Source organism: Camelus ferus, chromosome 7 (genome assembly GCF_009834535.1).
Source record: "Camelus ferus isolate YT-003-E chromosome 7, BCGSAC_Cfer_1.0, whole genome shotgun sequence".
NCBI classification, from domain to species: domain Eukaryota; kingdom Metazoa; phylum Chordata; class Mammalia; order Artiodactyla; family Camelidae; genus Camelus; species Camelus ferus.
Genome location: NC_045702.1, coordinates 2,979,826 through 3,000,785, shown reverse-complemented (window position 1 = coordinate 3,000,785; position 20,960 = coordinate 2,979,826). Strand labels below are relative to the sequence as shown.

The following is a 20,960-nucleotide window of genomic DNA, read 5'->3' as shown; positions in this document are numbered from 1 at the left end:
ACCCAGTGTCTCGTCTTACCGAGACCCAGCACCCTGGGGTTTCCCACCCTCCCCGTGCCCGGTGTGGTGTCACCACGGATGAAACCGAGCGCCTTTCTTACCCTTTACTCCCATGTCTTCGCCGGGATGTCAAAGGGAAACAGAAAACATCTTCAAAGCAAAGCGCAGTCTTCCATCCTACGTGTTTCCTTTTGTTTTTCTTCCACTAAAAATAAAGCCAGGGTGAAAAGGGATTAAATATCTCTCATGGCAAATTTTATTTATTCCAATTATTAATCGGCTACGGTCTGATTTGACTCAGAAGATTTATCGTAGGCTTCAAACGTGTAAAAGAAGTTAAAATTCAGTCATGCGTCTCACCCTTGGGCAAGCCTGTGAGAACGGGTGCTGAAATTAAATTCGGATGTGTGCTCGTGTCCGGAAGCTTCCCAGCCCATTTCTGGCTGAAGCGAATGCTTTGAGAGGCAGGAGGCCTGAGCAGAAAGCTAACACTTAATCCAGCTGCGTCCTTCCTTGAGAATGGTCCGTGGGAACTGCCATTCCTGCGTCTCCCATTTAAAAGGTCAATATTTACTCTTTTTCCTATGCTTGCAAAACACCCCCCTCACTGCTCTCTTGCATGACACTGACAATTTTTTTTAGAATTTCTTTTTTAAAAAAAACTGAAATTCAGTCTTGTTCTTGGTCTTTATAGCTTGGTTTCCATAAACATTGAGTATTTGCATCATGTTCTGAAGCGCTCTGGGGAAGCAGGCAGAGGATTTAGATGCAGAAAACACAGGGCAGAATTAACGGTGCCTCAAGAACAGGCTGGTTTATGCTGTGAGAGCTTCGGGAGGTGGTAGATTTTCCCCGGGCCACTGCTTCATAAACGTGGTTGCACAGTGGAGTAGCCTAGGGTGTGTCTTTAAAATGCTGACCCCAGGACCCCACCCTAGATTCTGGCCACTGGACTGGGCTCTTGGACCTGGCGGGAGGATTTTCAAAAACTCCTCAGATCAGCCTAATACGCGTCAGAATTCCAGCCCTGACCAGACCACCCACCTCCCCTCCCCAGAGGCTGACGGTTGACACACGTCTTCCAGTGCACCCAGCACTGTGGACGGGCCACCAGCTGACCCAGAGAACAGCTCGAGAACCGCTTTGCTTCCTCCCGCGTCACTCTCCCAGGTCAGGGCGTCCTCCCAGCTGTCTCCCAGCTGGTTCACTCCATCCACCTCCGTGGAGGTGACAGGCTGGCTCCTGCTGGTCTTCCTCACCCACACGGCCTCGGGCACCTGGAGAAGACTCGTATTTACCCGTGCTGCTCCCTCCTCTCGCCTCCGCCCAGGGCTTCCACCGCTCCGGGACCCCTCAGCCTGGAGCAGAGACCTTTGGGAGCTGGCACCCGCCGCCCCGGCTTCCTCACCTGCTCCTCCCCCTCCCGCCCAGCAGGACCCGGCACGGGGGACCCTGGACCCGTTCCTCCAACTCCCCAGGCCCACGCTTGCCTCTGGGTTTCTCTCAAGCCGTTTCCTCCGTGTGACGTAACTTCTCAGTCCCCTTTCTTCATCCTGCTCCTCACTCAGGTCTCAACCTAAAAATACTTTCTCAAAATCCTGACACCTGCTGCAGCACAGATGGACCAGGGGGACGCTCTGCTCGGTGGGGCAAGCCAGTCACAGCAGGACAGTGCTGTGCTGTCCTGCCCACGTGAGGTCCCTAGGGGAGTCAGGCTCGGAGAGACAGAAAGTTGATTGCTGGGTTCTGGGGACAGGAGACAGGAATGGGGAGTCAGTGTTTAATGGGGATGGGTTCTAATTTTGCAAGACGCAAAGAGTTCTGGTGGTGACGGTTGCACAACACTGTGAACGCACTTCACGCCACGGAACCATACCCTTAGAAATGGTTAAGGTGGAAAATTTTGTCGTGTGTGTTTTATTCCAGTTTAAAAAAATTACTTTCAGTCAGTTTTTCAGGGAATCCTCACCTGTCCTTCGGCCTGAGTTAGCAGTACTGCTACATGCTCCCAGAGCTCCACCTATCCCATCAGGGCATTTCTCTGTCAAAGCCTGACTTCTTTACCAGATTGTAAGTGGAAATAAAAGCACATAATATAATCCAGCCCACCTCACTTCTCACTGTGCTCTCCCAAGACAGGCCCAGAGCAGGTGCCCACTAAATCATTTTCAATAAATGTTGAGTGAAGAAATCTCAGATTTCAGGGTTCCCAGCCCACCCGTCATAGTTGCCAGGAAAAGCACAATTGCTCAGGTGGCCGATGCAGTTTGATGATGCAGTTTGATGTTAACGTACCCAAGAGTATCAGACAAGCTGCACAGTCGTGGCAGACAGTGATGCTGGGTGAGCCGTGTGGAGTCTGTGTCTCGGGCTGGCCTTAAATGTGGGTGACACTGGAGGGGGCTGCACCCCAAGTGATCCTGAGACCACCCTTGTTCTACCAAATAAACGCAGCTGGAAAGCGCAGACCGCAGCGCTGGTTTGGGGCGTTTTCAGAGCACTCTGTTCGTAAGCACCGCCTTGACTAACACTGTTTCCTTCTCTTTCCAAATCAGATATTTATCTTTGAAAACAACATCTACTATTGTGCGCACGTCGGGAAGCAGGCCATCCGCGTGGTCTCGACGGGGCGGGAAGGCGTCATCTACAACGGCCTCAGCGACTGGCTGTACGAAGGTAGGGCCCGCGGCGCGGCCGGCGGGGTGCTCCCGGGGTCGCTGCTGCCGACTTGGGGTGGGCGGCGGCCATGTCTCCTCTGACTCCAGCTGTGAGTTCAGCTCCCGTTTCTGGAGGGTCTGCTAAATGCCGAGGATCCTGCGGAGCCCCGGGAGCAGCAGGCGGCCCGCGGGGGCCTGCGTGTGGGCGCGCCTGGCGCGGGCGTGGGGCCTTCCCGCGGCCCGGCCCCACCCCCGGAGGGCGGGGGGCGCGGCCGGGCAGCTTCCTTGTGCCCAGGGTGACTCCAGGAGCGGCCCGGGTCGCAGGCAGGCGGGTCTGCCGCTCCCCGTCTGAGGGGCTGAGGGCCCGGTTCTGGTCCTGCCGGGGGAGGGAGAGCGGGAAAGGAAAGAAGAGGCCAGAGCTTCGGAAGGAGGGCGGGGCGGCAGAGTGCCTTGCTGCCAAGCGCACCGCCGCGGTGGGGTGGGCGTCTGCTGCCTCTGGCCTTCCTCTGGCGCCGGGGAGCCCGGCGGCTCGCAGGAGGAGACAGCTACGGATCTGCGCGAGCGGCTCTCTTGTCAAACGCTTATAGTCCGTCTCCCTGCTCATGAGAACCTGGCTGTCCCAGTAACTGCCGCGTGTTGACCGCGGGTGGTGCAGGCGCCACGCCAAGCCCTCGGGTGTCTGTTACCTCATCCGCCCCCCCTTAGTCCCTTAGTAAGCTGGTACTGCGATCACCACCACCGCGCGGCCTGGTCAGCACCGGGTCTCCTGGTCCCGGGGGCTGGGAAGTCCGGATCAGGGCTCCAGCAGGTCTGGTGTCCGCAAGGGCTCTCCTCCTGGCCTGCAGACAGCCACCTTCCCCCCGTGTCCGTGATGGAGAGAGACAGGGAGACAGAGACAGGGAGGAAGCTCTGGCCTCTCCATCCTCCTAGAAGGGCACGAACCCCATCTTGGGGGTTTTGGCTTCAAGGTGAATTCTGTGGGGCCACAAACATCGGGTCCACAGCGCCCCTGTGGCAGGACCCTGACATGAGTGCTGTTCTGGACACTTCACAGAGGAGGCATGGTGACGGTGAGTCAGCTTCCCAAGGTCACACAAGGTCAGAGGAGACGAGTGGGGGAATGTCCCTGTCCAAGTCCAGGACAGTTCCCTTTCCAGAACTGCGGACGTGAGCCAGGAGGCTGGCACCGCCAGCCCCGGGCTGATAAACAGCATGTCCTTCTCAGCCTACCCGCCTGAGACCGCCTGGTCACGGCAAGAGCTCTCCGTGCTGGGCCAGGGCAGAGGTCAGGGGATACTTAGGACGTGGTCAACCCAGAAAGTTCCATCTCCCCTCGTGGGGTGCATCCCTCAGGCTGGGGTGCTGCCTGTACGATGACACGTGAAGCAGACGGGTCAGCTCCGTCTCACTTCTCTTCACAGTTTCACTGAAGTCGCTGAGGCACAGAGTTCTGTGACGTGATTTCCTTTGTTTTAATTGAGACGTAAGTTGTATACAATAAAATGTGCAGCTGTGGGGACACAGTGTGATGCTTTTGACAAACATATGCACCGTGTAGCCCCGTCAAGACATGGAACATTCTGTCTTCTCAGAAAATTCCCTTTCCAGTCAACTCTCTCCCCAACCCTAGACTCCCTTCCAGAGGCCACCAGCGTCCTGAGTTCTGTGCAGCTGGTTTTTTAATAGAATGCGGGACCTCAGGACCGACCAGAGTGGTCCTCCTCGGTGTGGTCACCCTGGCCCCCCTGTTTATTCCAACATAGCGTCCACTACTCAGAGCACCCACGACCCCGGGTTCTGAGCTGCCGTCTGGGCCCCGGGGGAATTGACCTTGCGGTTTGACTGAGCTCACATGAGGATGTCACGGGAGTGAAATGGACACTGTCCAGCGTCCACTGTGCTCACCAGCTCTGTGCACAAATAGCCCGCTGAGCGGCAGGCCCCCAGTTCCAGAGGTCAGTGCGGTAACAGCCCAATGGCCCCCAAAGAGAGAGGGCCCTGGAGTCCTGCTGGCAGGGCCTTGACCTGCTCAAGGAGTAATCTCCTTAAAACATCCATCAGCAGGACATTTGGAATATCTTTTTTAGCATCTTCCTAAGAAAATAAGAAGCTCATTGCCTTGCAGTTCAAGGTGTTAGCTTTTGCTTTAGCAAATCCACTGAAAGGAAATTTTTCTTCAAGGCATTTACAGGAAATTGCGTCGGTGTGATAACAAGGCCCCAGATATTTTATATCAGTCACAGCGGATGTGGCGGCTTAATCTGCTCAGTGCTGCTCCCTGGAAGGTTGCAGACCCTGATGCCTGGACTTCTGAAGCTGGGAGCCTGGGAGCCCTGGGGAATCTTGGCTCCTTTTTTCATAATAGGAAGGTAGACTTTGAAGATTGCCTTTTTCTGATCTGTGGCTTAACTGTTTCACTTCCAGATGACCCTTGAAAAAAAAAAAAAAGGAAAAAAGAGTAGGAGGAAAAATACCCTGAAAGCTTTTGCAGGGGCTGGATGTGCCTGGAGGTGCTGGTTCTGAGAAGCTAAGCTATGTAAATTCTAAACAACCCTGCAGTCCGTGTGCTTGTTGGCAGCCAAAGGCCATATTGATTTGTTTTGTTTTCTGAAAAAGGATCTTAAATGTATTGAACCTTTCCAGAACTTTGAGGGCTGAGGGAGAGAAGAGGTAGGAGACATGGGGGCTGCCAGGAATGTCCGTCCCCCGCTCACAGGTCTACACCACCACCCCCTCCAGTGGGAAACGCCCCCCCATCACCGGAAGCAACCCCCGCAGGCAGAAGTGCCCCCTGACGGCTCGGGCGTGTGTCTCAGTGACTCTACAGACTCCCTGCCTCGTGGTGGCTACAGGCTGGTTCTATAAGCAAAGTGCGTGTCTTTACATTATACTTCTGGGCCAATGTCCTGCAGTTACACAGAATTTTGATTTTAATGTGAGATTAAAGACGACTTAAAAGTGCCCTGCAGCTGTGTAAGGTGTACTGCAGCTGGTTCTCCAGAACTAAAATTTAGATGTTACTAGAGCTATTTGAGAACTTGAAACGAGGGCTCTGTGAAGAATTTGCACCTTCACACAAGCCTTAGCAATATTTGGCAAAGCTCCCTCCACGCAGCCGTTTGGGCAGCGAGCTGGATTGTCCGTGGTTTTACGAGAGGCTCCTGGTCGCCGTGTCAGAGCTGATCATGTTCTCCTGTCGCTGCCGTTCGTTTCTGTTATTTTCAGCTTCATCATTTCATCATGCACACGAGGTTCAGTGGTACAGCACAAAATTTGGGGCCAAAAACTTTTCAGTAATGAAACTTAAAGCCATTACACGTTTCCCCTGAACCGTGAGACATCTGCGCCCCTATTGCCAAAGTGGCCACGTGCATAACCCAAAAGAAACATCTGTGATCTGCCATTGTCATGAAACGGCTAGTTCCCCTGCGGAAAGCTGGAGAGTGTCGGCTCACTGGAGAGCCCCCCACACGTGTGTACAAGCCCCCATCTCCTCAGCTCCTCCGGGGGCTGGTGGAGGAAGGGTAGGGGCGCGAACCTGAGAAGCCTGGCGTCAGGGGAGCTGAGAAATCCCTGAAGGGTGTTATTCAGTGTCTGGTGTGGTGGATGAAACGCGGGGTGGAATTTTAACCTGAACTAGTCCAGAGCTTAACAGGACCTGGAAACATGATCAGACGCGGGGACGCTGTGGGTGGGCGGCCTGGCCGGGTGGGTGTCAGCAGGAGTGAAGCTGAGCACGGCCCGCCCCCCCCGGCTTGTGCTCTGGTGTCAGCCCGTCCGCTCGGCTTTAGGGCCCACGCGGTCAGGCGGCGCCCAGTTGACAGTGACCAGGGGTAAGAAGCGTGAGGCCGGGAAGCGTGTGTCCTTGCCCACTCCCCTCTGTTCTTTCTCCTTTCTCCCTGCCTCCCCTTTCCCGTAGCCCCGGTGCTGCTGAAGGCCCCCTCCCCCCTGGGGGGCCGCCCCCTCCCCCTGGGGGCACGGCCCCCATGATGCTCTGTCCTCTGCGCACCTGCCCGGGAGACCCCCGGGCTCCTCTCCCTGTCCCCGAGCTGGTGCTGGTGTGGAGGGGGTGGGAGACAGTAGGGCCTCTTCCCAGAGCTCTGCAGGGGAGGCATGTGTTGTGCATCCTGAGTTGGAGCTCAGAATGTGCTGGAAGCACTGCTCGCTGGAGTCGGCCTGCGCGCTGGAGTCAGCCCGTGCATGACAGCCGCTAGCGCCTTGCTAATTAAGCTGGAATCGTCAGAGCTGCCCGTCTGACACCCATGCCTAGTCATGTGGTCCTTACCCTTCACGTTCAAACTTCCATCCAGAGGCTGCAAAGCCCGGCAAGGCTGGGGCGAGGCTGGGGCAAGCATGCAGTTCTTCACATGGCCTCCTCAGGCGTCCCTCCCAGAGTCAGCAGCTCCGTGTGCAAGGAGGCGGTGCTCTGAGAGGCCTCAGCCACAGGCCAGGGCCCAGGTGGACGGGCCGAGTCCCTTCCTGAGTGTGTTTTTGGGGTGACCCCACGCCCTATGATCTCGGTTGTCTGAGGAGGCAGGGAGTGGACTGGGGGAACGGCTTTCATGGGAAACATGATTGCGACCTGGAGCGCAGAGGAGATCGGCGGGGTGATCTGAGTCTGTGTGCCCCCACTAGGAAATGTATCCCCATAAAGAAGAATTCCTCCCTGACGACCCCCCAATCTTTCTAAATTCCCAGGCAAAACGAAATCGCTAAGTACTGTCCCCGTGGACCGTGCGCATTGGATCTGAGCTAAACTCGTGCTTTATTAAATGTTTGGTGAGCTGTGTGGGCTGTGTCCTGCGTGGACGGTCAGTGTGTCCGGCCCACTCTGCACATGTCATAAGTGGCCTGAGCCGGTTTGGGACTGCCCACGGCCACAGCCTTCTAGCGCACAGCCCTCGCCGTGGACTGCTAGACGTGGGGTGGGGGGGTACTGCACACCAGATTTTCATCAGTAAGGAGGGGTTTCAATGCCTCTTGTGCTATTTTTAAAACTCCCTGACATACATTTAGATATGATGCTCTGCAGTGCTGACAGAGCCACTCTGGAGTGTAGATTCTTGACTGAGCTCTTCAAGTGCTAACATCTCTGAGGTTCCTGGCTAGGGCACCTCATTGCCAGCGAACTGCATCTGGTGGGGATGCAGGGAGCTGACACCCCCGCCACGCAGTGCTCCGGCTGGCCCGCTGGTTCTAGAGTAAGCAGCACGGCCAGGAGCCCACAGACGTGGAATCACGGTCAGTCCCGTGCGCTGTTGTTCAAACCATGGCTTTGTGCTTCTTCCGACTCAGTGCGGGTTACTTCTCTGATGTGCGTGCTGGGAGTCTTGGTCAGACCGGGAAACCTCTCTCTGAGTTGCCAGAAGCCTGTGATCGGCTTCACAAAGCCCTGTCCTGCGAGGGCGGCAGAGCTGCGGTCAGGAGCAGGGCTCTGTGGCCCCTGTGCCTGCCTCCGAATGTGGCTTCACCCCTTACCAGCCGCGTGGACCTGGATGCGTATGTAACCCTTTGTGTCTCTGTTTTCTCATCTGAAAAGCGAGAGTCACAGCGATCTGTTCCCTGAGGTCTGATGGAAATGAAAGGAGCCCACACGGGGACAGTTCTCAGAACAGTGCCCCCCAGTGTCAGTTCTGAAAACTCTTAAAGTCTATTCACTCCTGAGTTACTGGCTGTGATGTGTTTACAGAGCAAGTGTGTGGCTTCCTACTCAACCTGGAGAGGACACCTGTGCGGAATGAACATCTCTCCGAACCTTCTCTCTGCGTTTAGATTCACCAGGCTGCAGTCACATCCCCCGTTTGTCACCGACACCTGACCGGTCTGTTCTCTGTGAGCACCAAAGGTCTGGTGCCTCGGTCAGAAGGATGCTTCATGATGGCTCGCAGAAATTAAATACTTAAAAATGATGTTCAATTCACCCATGACTTCTGAAGAAGGATAAGAAAGGAAGGTGACAGTGGGAACACCTGCAGGTAATCGGCACCTGGAACTGCCCCCAGACCTGAGAGCTGCTGGCCTGAGCACTGGCTGCACCTGACGGCTGACCTTTCGTGCAGTAACTTAGTGCTTTCGGTCTTTCGTGTAAGTGAAGCGAGCGCTTTTCCTGTGTAGCCCTCGTCTCCAGCTCCAGACAGTGTCAGTGACCTTGACTGGGGCACATGTGCATTTCACCTTGTGGAGAAACACAGAAGAGCCTAAGGCTGCTCAGCGGGGCCCCACTCAGCTCCGGCCCAGGCGTGGAGGGGATGGCCTTCGTCTCCCCTCGTTCCGTCTACAATTTCTCTGACCCAGGGACGGACGTCTTCAGGTTTCTAGGTCCTTGTGCACAAGAACAGTGGTCAAAGGCAGGGACTGAAACCGCCAGGTGCGTGGGGAGGTGATGGCCAGTCTACGCGGTCCAGCTGGCTACCACGGGTCTCCTCGCCCACCGCGCTGGGCCCTCCACTTCCTCTCCTCAGGTCCCATCAGATCATCCCCAGCCCCACTCCTTATTCCTGCAGTAGGTAAGCCGTGACTCCACTGACCACTGACCACCAGAGGTGAACCGTGACTGCCGCTGACCACGTGAGATGTAGACCATAGTCACCAGAGGTGAACTGCGACCCCCTGCTGCCCGCACGTCTCCCAGTCGTGATGGTCCCTCCACATTCTTACCTGTCCTCTGGGTGCTGCCTCAGCTCCAAAATTTGGACACAGGAATCCTAGAAACCCTCCCAAGGAAATCATTTGGGCTCCCTCTTTTCAGTGTCACTGGCATTCATTTCTGCAAACTTCCTTCAGCAAAAGTCACAACCTGGCTATTGAAAAGCCACGGGAACTGTCACCCTTACTGTGATCGTGAGCTTCAGGTTTATCCGCAGGGATAAAGGAAGCAGGGGAGGCAGCAGGGACGGTGGCCATCCCCATCCGAGGCGCCGACGGGGTAGCGTTGCCGCTGACCGGGCTGCATGCCGCCTCCTAATCGTGCGGCTCGCGGTTCATCTGCTGCAGGAACGAGAGCAGGAACCCCCAGCTCTGGCCAAGCCCGTCCCCTGCCGGGCCTGGTGTAGAATAACGTGTCGAACCCTCTGTGGGAAGGGAGCACTGCTGCTCTCCGGCCCCAGCTGTGGAGACTTGGCTCAGCATCGTTAAGTGACTTTCCTGTGGTCGCACAGCCAGTAAGTGGTTCCAGACCTGGCCTCCTAACCACCTGCCCACTGTGTGCACGAAAGCTGCATTCACTTTCCGCAGATAGGCTTGATCGGTGCTCAGATGTGAGTGGACCGTCCATCACCTTGGCACGGCCTGCTGGGCACTCAGCCTTCGACACACCCAGCTCCAGTGAAACGCACCCCTCAGGGCGCAGATTTGAGAGCCCAGCGGCCTGAGTTTGAGTCCCTGCACTGCCGTTTAGGGCCCGCTGACCCTGAGGAAGTCACGTACCTTGTCTGACCTCAGGTTCCTCATCTGAAAAGGCAGAGCTCAGGCACCTTCCCCAGAGAATCACTGTGGGGTCAGACAAGATCATAGCCGTGAGAGCACAGGCGCCGGGAGGCAGCGCCATGTGACCTTGCCGTCCGCGCCATTCCGTGTCAGCGCGTGGAGGTGAGATGTTCTCTGAGGGTAAAGCTCCCGCCTGCCCGCCCTGCTGTCGGACGCGACCGAGTCTCAGGTGGCCGTGTGCCCAGCGCAGAGCGAGCGTCTGCCACGAAGCGGGCAGAGGTGTCTTTACAGGAAGGCTGGACCCGGGCAGCTGCAAGCACGGCATCCCCGGAGCGCGCCCCCAGGTGCGGGCTGAGGGCCACGTGGTGGTCTTGGGTTTCTCCCGAGAGAAACTTGCAGAGATGTCTTGCCCGTAATCGTCCCCTTCGTGGCTCCTTGTTTCCCGTACTTACCATCACCGCCTCCTGACGGCCACGGTGCCCGGGTGCTTTGGTCTTTGGTCAGCATTCTGTCTCACTGCCTCTGCGCCCTGGGCACGCACAGTGAGAGCTGGGGTTTCAGCCACACGATAGACAGGACCGTTCGGTTGTGGGGACTGGGCATCATCCTAGTCGGTCTCCAGATGTCTCTCTGACAGCTCTCCACTGAAGGTGATGCAGCCAAAGCTGGGGCGAGACCGCCGAGCAGGCTGAGGGAGGAACGCGTTCCGCTGTAGAACGCTGGATGGTAGTCTAGGACGTCTGGGGGGCGGCGGGGGCCCTGCCGATGGAAACAGATACTGGAAATTTGACCTGGAATTTCCCGTCAAGTTCAGAGCTAAGGACCGAGCTCGTGACCTTGCTTTGCAGCCCGGCATCCTCCCCCCTGGGCTGAAATCAGCCTGGTCAGAGGAGGCAGGAAGGGCAAGGCACGGTCAGGCTGTGAATAACGCACACAAAGCAAACCAAGCACCACCGAAGGGCTTCAACGCGAGGAGAAGCCACCCCTCCAGGGTCTGCTCCCCGGGGCGGCCCAGGGCCTCAGGCAGGGCCAGCCAGCATGCTGGTGGAGAAGGGGGCGCTCTGTTCTGGGGGACACACGCTGGCCTGGAACTGACGGGGCAGGCTCTCCTGCCCGCAGCTCATCCCCCAGAGCTGGTCACCAGGGCCGGGAAGTGCCGACCCAGCCGCCGTCCAGAGCAGGGGGAACCGGACCTGCCAGGGAAGCAACACTAAAGATGCCGCATCCGGGCGGCAGACCCCAGATCTGGGGTCACAGCAGAAGAGGAGTTTGCTGCTGGTGGGTCCCTCAGAACCGATGGGAAGCTTGAGGGGCAGCCAGAGAGCGGGGGCCACGGAGGGAGCTGGGTGTGGGGGGCCCAGTGAGGCTTCAGTGCTGCCCCCGCCGCCCAGCGCTGGGAGGGGTGGGGCCCGGGTGAGGGCGTGCCGTCGGCGCGGAACACACGTGGTGTCAGGAGCTGCTGCAGATAGAAACGCCACGTGCCCGCGCTGGCCCGTCTGAGAAACAGCTGGGGTCCGAAACTTCCTGTCCTTGCAAGCTCACCTTGTCTCCTGCTTAATGGCTGGGAGTGGGGGGACTCACCCCCATCACCGGCTTGTGGGGCTGCTGCTGCCACGAGAAGGCCGGTCAGTGTCACGTGCTCCCTCCTTCTGGGCATCTCCTCGGAGTCCCTGTGTTAACGGATGTGCTTCCCAGTGAGCAGCCCCCGACTGCAGGGGAGGGACCGCTGGACAGCCAGGCCCACTGCAGCGGCCTCGTGTGACACTGAAACGGCTGGACGGCAGACCCCGGTCCTCGGGGTCCGGAGCAGAATCTGCGTTTGATTTTCCAGTGCGGGCTTGTCAGTGTCTCCGAAAGGTAACTGATGATCTTACTCGTGTGAGGGGAGAGCCTGCCTGGACTTGTGAAATCAGAAATGAGACGTCTGCGGGGAAAACGCTGCCTAAACACGTGCGGAGAGTTCCCACTGGTCCTGAGGAAGGTTTCTCACGATTAACTACCTAGTCCTGAGAGATTCTGATAAATAATACATGATGCTCCGTGGTTATATTTTTAAAGCTTTTAATTATGCATCGATTGTGAGACTAAGACAAACACATCTTCATCTTTTCGTTACAGAGTCTTAATGAACTTTGGGTATTTGTGGCTGACGTCCCAATGCCCTTGGGAACTTCAGTTCCTTTTAGTCTTTTCTGTCTCCTTAAGTCATGTAAGGATGTGAGACCTTTTGCATCGAGAGCTTTGCTAACACTTCTGCTGAAATGAGGCAGCAAACCCTTGGAGGAAAGGGTAGGCTCCGTGCTCGCAGGTGCTCGGAACAGCTCTGCCTGCGGCTCAGAGGCCGGGCCAGCTTCTGCCCTCTCGCCACTGAGCCCGCTTCCTACCCTCTCTGGGCCTCGGTGTCTTCTCCCTGCTCTGGAGACACTGCGGGACGGACCAGGCGAGGCTGCTCTCCCCCCCGGCTGCGCTTCATGCTTAACGTCTGTGCTGGGCCTGCAGCGTGAAGTCTGTATCCGCACAGGGGACTTTGCAGTGAGGCACCTCCCTGTCCTCAGGCTCGTCGGTGGGTGGCGGGAGCCCCGCACCCCGGCAGTAAAGCGGGGGTGGGGCACAGCCCAGGGCAGCCCTGTCTCCTCCCTTCTGCTGCCCACACGGGGCCCTGCGTGCTGGGGAGAGGTGCACCCTGTGCCTCTGGTACGCCTCCTCCCTGCCCCCAGCCTGCCTCTCTTTTTTACCCCCTCTTCTTTCTTCCAATAAAATTTGCCTTTTCGATACGGCTTTTCTCTTTGCGAAAGGCTGCCCTTGGAAAGGGGCGGGGGTGAAGTGACAGCCTGGCTTCTGCATCTCAGAGCCGCCTGGACGACGCACCCTGGGGAAGGCGTGCTCCTGTCTCTGACTCCGTGAACCGGGGCCGGGGCTGGAAGGGCAGCCCGGGGCGTGGGCTGCAGTCCGCCTTGCGTCTTAGCCTCCCTGCTGCAGGAGAGGTGGTCCTGGGAAGGCCAAGCAGAGGGGGTTGGGGTCACTGTGTTGTGTTGTCCTGGAGTGACTCCTGCACCGGGTGGAGGTCAGCACGCAGGCCCAGTGTCCCCACCGCACAACTTGTGACTCTGAGCCCCCGAGTAGCAAGGCCCAGCGTCCCCCAGGAGGCAGGGCACCCGCTCCCTCTGGGCACAGGCCCCTGAGTCAGCCCCTCCGTCTACACTGGGCTTTACTCCAAGGCCAAGGCTCATCCGTTCAATGGGAAACGGCCCCTGAGCCTTGGAACTCCTGGGTGCCAGGCATACCCAAAGAGGAGGTGACCTTGCCGCTCTCGGTGGAAAAACATCCATCCAGCACCTTGTTCTTTTTGCAGGAATTTGTGCATCTGGCACTTGCTTTATTAATAGAAAAACCAAACAGCTGTGTGGCTGCTGAGCCTGGAGCGTGTTGGGATTTTAAGCAGATATTGCTGGGAAGGTGCCCGACCTTCTAGGAGGTTACAGGGTCACTTCTTGAAGGAAGCAGGCTCTGCCCAGCCCTCGGGACAAAACCGCCAGACTGCCGGAGGGTGTGGTTCTGCGCCTCTGCTGGGCAGCCTGAGGTCTGCGGCTCCTTAAAGTGTCCGGCTCAGACTGTCTTCATCATCTCCGACGTCCTCACATCCCCATCGCCCGGTTTCTGCTCACTGTTAATCCTCTCCCCCAACAAATCCCCCGGCCGTGTCTCTACACAGACGTGGGGAGTGTGAGGAACTGCACGTAACAAAATCCTTGATTCTGGACCACGTGCCCAAGGTGGTGCATAACACGCTCTAATTATGTAGTACAGGTCTTCAACACCATTGAGACACTTTGGCAGGACCATCTACTCTGATGTAAGACTGTAGAAACATGAAAGTATGAAAACCAACCAGCCACTAATCCATTAATTCGAAAGCTAATTCCTTAAAAATTTTTTCTAAATTTCTTTCTCATGATATGAACACCACCGGGTTCCCAGTCCTCTTCCAGCTTCCGTCTGTCACTCACTGCACACTTGCAGGTTGAGATCCTGGGGGATGTGACCCAGCAGAGTTAAGCTTGTCCTAATGGGGAGTCTTATGAAATAGCTGGGGAGAAGCTGATGGCTAGAGACTCTGGCTGTCCTGCCACATCATGGCACCACTGGGCATGGGGACCGACACACAGGAGGAGGTCAGGGAATATTCCGGGCCTCCCCTCCTGGCTCTGATGAGCGATGCTGTCCTCCCGTGTGCCGGGCGGGGCCGGCTGCTTCCTCTCAGACAGTCCGCATCCCGCCGCGGCCCTCCGCCCGCCTTCTGGCTCCTGAAGGGTGTTGGGGTCGAGGGAGCCCGGAACTGAGGGACAGAGGCACAGACCTCAGGGCTGGGCGACTCCTCCCCAAACCCCAGTGCCGGAAGCGCCCCGTGTTCCTGGCCCAAACGAAGGTTTCCTTGGACTCTTCAGGGAGCGTAACGTACCACACTCTGACGGCCACGCAGCTTCAGAGAATAAAGGCCAGAGACGAGAAACGGTCGCGCGCGGTTGCGGCTGAGGGCTGCGGGGGGCGGGCGAGGCCGCGGTCTCGCCCCCGCTGTGACTGCTGCGCTGCGCCCCTGGCGCAGGCTGCGCCGTGTCACGTCCGGGACGCTGCGCTGCGGGGCTCCTTCTGTGAGCTGGAGTTTATGCAGTCACTTCAGCAGCACTGAGCTGAGTCTGGGAGAGTCGGCATTAAGGGAACACAGCGCTGAAGGGGGGACGGAAAACTACGTGGTAGAGCCCTTTCAGGCTCCCGGGGAGACGGCCTTCCCGGGGGGACGGGCCTTCCCTGACTCGGACTCAGGTGATGCAGGGGCGGGCGAGAGGAACTGAGTTTCTCTGCTCTGAGACCTGCCGAAGCAGATGATGTTAAAACAGATGACAGTCAGCCAGAGATGGGAGGGGGCTGAGGGAGGGACACAGAGAGAGACAGAGAGGTGGGAGAGACAGAGACACAGAGACAAAGGCAGAGAGAAGGAGAAAGACAGAGAGAAAGGTCGATTCCAGGTAAGCTGCTCAGATACCCGCTTTAACAGAAGTGTGAGGCCTTTGCTTGCGCTCAGCATCACTGTCTCCTTCTGGCATCACTGGGGCCCTAAAACACTGCCCTTCACATAGGAGAACGACCAGGACTGTGGCCGAGTTGCATTTATGCGGCAGATGGGTTTGCAGTGAGTCATCAAAGGTCTTGGGCGCCCCTTGCAAGAGTAGCTTCTTAATTTTTTTTTTTTTGGAAGTAGTCAGTTTACAATGTTGTGTCAATTTCTGGTGCACAGCACGATGTTTCAGTCATACGTGTACAGACATACCTTCCTTTTCATTTTCTTCTTCATTACAGGTCACTGCAAGGTATTGAACAGAGTCCCCTGTGCTGTACAGTAGGACCTTGTTCATCTATTTTGTATATAGTAGCTACTGTCTGCTCATCCCAGACTCCTAATTTATCCCTCTCTCCACCTTTCCCCCTGGTAACCGTAACTTTTGTTTTCTATGTCTGAGTCTGTTTCTATTTTGTAAATAAGCTCATCTGCATAATTGTTTTAGATTCCACATATGGTATTTTTCTTTCTCTTTCTGGCTTACTTCACTTAGAATGACATTCTCCAGGTCCATCCAAGTTGCTGCAAATGGTATTATTTCATTCTTTTTCATGGCTGAGTAGTATTCCACTGTGTATATACACAACTTCCTTATCTAGTCATCTGTCCATGGACATTTAGGTTGTTTCCATGTCTTGACAATTTCCTGCTTAAGTCTCCAGCCACCAGGAGACGCGTTTGTTGTCTTTTCTCCCCCAGTATGAAAAAGGAGATTGAAGGCAGTCTACCTGAGTGTTTGGAGAAGCTACAAATTAGCAGCCAGCAAGGTTATAATGAACATCTGAGCGGTCTCTGCCGTGGAACGGAAAATCAGACTGACTCATTTCTTCCTCCCTGAGGACGGGGGAGGGATGCTGCCCCCTGGCAGCCAGCCTGGGCATGTCGGGCGCTGGTCCCTGTGCCGGGTCCTGATGTGCGGACGTTAGCGGGTGGCTGGGAAGGTGCTAGGAAGCTTGCGGTGAGTAATCCGCACATCCCACGCACAGATGAGCGAGGGAGGCCGCCAGCCAGCGAGGTAAAAACTCCTTTTGCCTCTTGGCTTGACGTTCGCTGATTTCTTTTTTAACTCCCCATTTAATTCTGCTCTCAGCACCTCAGATAAAATATTTAGTGGCAGGAAAAAGGCAGCAGAGGCACGCAGGAATAAATAAGACTTTCTGTATTTAGAATGAGGCCATTTATTTCTGAGTACAGATCCATCAGGCGTCTTATTTATGTCTTCTGCAATTTCCCAGGACCCGGATTTCCCAGGGCACTTTGACTCCCCCAGTATGTATAGCAGTGGGGGGTGTAGGAGACAGGAGCTAATGAACAGCGAGGGCCCACAGGGCCGTTTTGTTTAGAAGTGATCTCATGACTGCATTCTGTTTTGACCTGCGTCCTGCCTCATTAAAAGATGACAGTCTGTAATGCTGGCGTGACCCAGGCAGATGGCATCCTCAAATGCTGGCCCGCAGCCTGAGCCACCAGACTGCGCGGGGTGAGCACCGGACACGGGCCGGAGGCTCGTCCTCTGGCTGGCCAGGCCCCGCCGCGCTGTGGGAAGCTCAGGAGACCAGGATCCGACACCGAGCCAGCCCTGCCTGCTGCTGACCCGTGATCCAGGTGAACAACCCGGTCCCTCCTCACGGAGGTCTCCAGTCTACACTCCTGGGCGCTGGAGTCTGGTCCGGCTCTGGCACTCCCTCCCAGCGAGCTGCCGGTGTCCCTGCGCGTCCTCCTCTGTGAGAAGCAGCCCCGCGGTCACTAGGATACTGTGGGGTGGCCGCAATATCGGGCACAAGGTGGGCGTCCGGTCAGCAGTAGGACGGGGCTGAGAACACCTGCCCTGCCCATCCCACTAGATTGTGGCGAAGCTCAGGGGACACCAGGCCCATTGGTGCCAGAGTCAGGGTGTTGGCTCGCTGTGAATTTAGTCCTTCCTGCAGCATTTGTCAGAGACAGAAGCAGCAGCCGGGTTGGGAGGGGGTGAGCCCAAGCACTCCTGAGCGGGTCTGAGAGCATCCAGAGAGCAGGCTGCAGGCAGGGGTCTGAGCAGGACCAGGGCGGCGTGCTGAGCTGGGTCCTCTCCTCACGGGAAGGCACCTCCCCTCCGAGTTCCAAAGGCACAACTTTGAAAAATCACCTGGAGGCTCTCCACTCTATAGGGTTTGGGGTCCCCCAGAAGCTCCAGGGGGAGCACTTCCTGTTGAGAGTGTCTGGAGACCTTCTCTCTTACACGAGGAGTGCCGTGCGGGCAGGGACGGGAGGGAGCACGGTGGAGACACGGGAAGAGGGCTCTGGGCTGCATCAGCTCCTACAGCTCAATAACAAACACCAGCCTGCCCCGTCCAGACATGGGCAGGAGACCTCAACAGGCGTTTCTCCAGTGAGGACATACAATGGCCAATGGGCACATGAAAAATGCTCAAAATCACTAATTGTCAGAGAAATGCAAATCAAAACTACGATGAGGTATCACCTCACACCAGGCAGAATGGCCATCATTCAAAAGTCCACAAACAATAAATCCTGGAGAGGGTGTGGAGAAAGGGGAACCCTTCTACACTGCTGGGGGGAATGCAAATTGGTGCAGCCACCATGGAAAATAGTATGGAGGTTCTTTAAAAAACTAAAAATAGGCTTACCATATGATCCAGCAATCTCACTCCAGAGCTTATCCAGAAAAGGTAAAAACTAATTCGAAAAAATACATGCACCCCTGTGTTCAAACAGCACTATTTACAATAGCCAAGACTGGAAGCAGCCTAAGTGTCCATCAGCAGACTGGACTGGATAAGAAGATGTGATATACACACACACACACACACACACACACACACACACACACACACACTGTGGAATATTGCTCAGCCATTAAAAAGAATGAAATAATGCCATTTGCAGCAACATGGTTGGACCTGGAGATTATCATACTTAGTGAAATATGATATCACTTATACGTGGAATCTAAAAAAAATGACACAGATGAACTTATTTACAAAACAGAAACAGACTCACAGACACAGGAAACAAAGTTATGGTTACCAAAGGGGAAATGTGGGGGTGGGATAAATTAGGAGTTTGGGTTTAGCAGATGCAAACTGCTATATATAAAATAGAGAAACAGCAAGGTCCTACTGTACAGCACAGGGAGGCAGGGTCTGGTGGCAGGACCCGTCTGCATCTGGAATCCGCACCGCGAATCCGCGCACTGCAAGAGCCTGGCGTGCGGGGCGGCCAGCCTGGCTCCCCGACTTCTCCCTGCAGGGAGCTGAGACGCTCCCTCTTCTGAGGCCCAGGGTTTCTCTAACCGAAGGCTTTGTCTGAGGGGTTCATGGTTAGGAAATGCTGTCAGGAGTCTGGCCCACCTGGGCAAGGCCCCAACACCTCAGACCGGGGGCTTCTGGTGGCCCTGCCGTGGTTCCCCTCCCTCCTGGCCGGCACGCGGGTGGATGAGGGACTCCCGACCGCGCAGAGGCCGGACTCCAGCCGCACCGGGGCGCGCCAGCCTCTCCGTGGGGCAGGTGCTGGGGTGAGGGCAGTGCGACCTGGCTCCTGGTGAACCCTGGGTGAACGTGGCCGTTGGGGAATTTCGGAGCTGTCCCGCCGGCACTGGTGGTCCTCGCACTTGCTGAGCACTTCCTGTTTGCAGGGCGCTTTTGGAGGACGGTGCGCTGTGGGGGCTGCTCCAATCGTGGGCAGTCCGAGGCCTGGAGAGCTGAGGCGTCTGTAGGTCCACGTCAAAGGCAGGGAAAGGCCTGTGGACGGGTGTGGCCCCAGGGGACAGGCCCCCACCTTCGCCCTGATCACCTCATCCATCGAGTCTCGCTGTGCGCCCTGCACCGTGTGGGCGGTTTCCCCTCCAGTCTGGGGTGGGGGGTGTTCTCCATGGATGTGAGCAGCACCGGGGCAGGAGCTGGGAGGCCTCCCCAGAGACGACCTGACTCCCCGCCTCGGTTGGGGCCTCCCCCCCTCCAGTCCTGCCCAGACTCCAAACCGTACGTTACCTCCGAGCGCTGGAGAACTGAAGCTCAACTGTTGGGCTTCTAAAGTCACAAAACAGGAGTCAGTGCGGGCTTTACGGAGCGCATGTCATTGCGCAGTGGCCCGATGTGATGCTGTCCACGGGTGTCCACTGGGTTACTCACCGGAGCGCAGAGGCGGCCCCTGTGCCTGGGTGGCGCCGAGTGGGGGCTGAGACCAGCCGTCATTTGTGGATTTACCAGGGTTGTCCTCGAGTTAAACCCGTGGAGCTCTCCCCCGGGACAGTCCCCGCACCACGCCACCCCCTGCGGCTGTTTTTGAAGGAAGGGGTGGGGCGGGGAGCGTCTCCACAGAGCCACCACCACCACGTCTCGCTCCTCCCTCATCGTCACGAGCACAGCCTGTGTTGGAGAAGGAGCTGTCTACCCAGGCCCGCGGTCTGGGCTGGGAGCAGAGTAAGGCTCTCGTCTCCTTGTCAGTCCAGTGCCCTGAGTGGGTGCAGCTCGAGGCCGCGGCAGCAGTCCCAGAAAGTTCAGGGGGTGCAGGCGGGTGGGGACACGGGTGCTGGTGGAGTGGCTCAGCCCTGAGCTCAGTCCTTCCGTCCCAGAAAGCAGCCTGGCAGCATCCTATGACTGTACCCGTGGCAACCACACCGCCCCAGCCCCTCATCCACACTGAGTTCTCAAGCCGTTTCTCCCTCGTCAGGGAGTATCTGTACAAGTCGAAAGGCAGGCTCTTGTTCTTTGAACAAGAATAATTAATAATTTGCTGCAGTTGGGCATAGAAACTGTTTGGAGTGCTGTTTATAATTTACAATTAATTAACCCTCCTCTTCAAAAAAAAAACCCACAAAAACGTGAGACCTAATTTCCTGATACAAATTATTTTTGATATCCATGAGTTTTAAAATATGTCTTCACTAGTATTAAGAAGTCATTATGCAGAACAGCTCAGGCTGATTAAGGTGACTGCTGCTCTGTTGAAAATGTGCAGTATAATGGGCTTTTCTGCAGTGCTTCCCAAGAGGAAACATTTTCATCTTATAATTGCAAAGCCAAAGCCAACGTATGAAACAAATGTTACGTGTAATTTTGGGACTGCAATTTTGCTTTGTAGTGAGGGGTTCTAACTCTCAGGGGAGGACAACATGCAGTCAGCGCTTTGAGGAAACGCTTCCTAAACACAAACTGTGGCAAATCTCGGCTGGTAGTTTAGTCACCAACCAATTAAAATTCTAACTTCAGAATCTCAATCATGTTTAACTTTCTTGTGAATGTTATTAACAGAAGGACCCACTTTGGCAAAATACCAGGAAGAAAAACATAGCTAAGGACATTAAAAATCATTACAGGGCTGATAATACGTTTTACCTAAGACACTCGACCACTCATGGCTACAGATTCTTCAGTTAATATCAGAGGATTGTGGTGGAAAAGCCTCTTTTTTCTCCATTGAGTGCATCTCAGGAGCCAAATTTACAACCGTTTTGGTCAGTGCCAGGCGCACGTGGCGAGCTCTCTCCCGGGCTGCAGGACGGCCCGGCCTTTGGCTTTGAGGAGAGTAAGCCTGGGCGGGATGATCTAAGGTCTGTGGAAGCCCCCGGCCACCCTCATGTCCCTTCCTCTTCCATGGCACACGCAGGATCTGAACCACAGCGGGGCAGCGGGGCCGGGGGGCAGAGAGGGAAGGAAAGTGGGCTGGAGGTGGGCAGGTGCCAGAGACGGTGCCGTGTCCTTCAGGACTCTCCCCGTCCTCGCTGTGGGATTTGAGCGCCTCATTGAAACTTTTATCCCTTC

At 56.2% G+C, this 20,960-nt stretch overlaps 1 protein-coding gene across 5 annotated transcripts in view; it reads left to right on the top strand.

Annotated features, from left to right (window-relative positions):
- DPP6 (dipeptidyl peptidase like 6) overlaps positions 1–20,960 on the top strand; it is an 846,041-nt gene that overhangs the window by 728,439 nt on the left and 96,642 nt on the right. For all 5 annotated transcript variants that reach the window (XM_032483043.1, XM_032483045.1, XM_032483041.1 and 2 more), the window contains exon 8: positions 2,556–2,676. In XM_032483043.1, the coding sequence (XP_032338934.1) occupies positions 2,556–2,676 (121 nt within the window). The remainder of the gene's footprint in view (positions 1–2,555; positions 2,677–20,960) is intronic.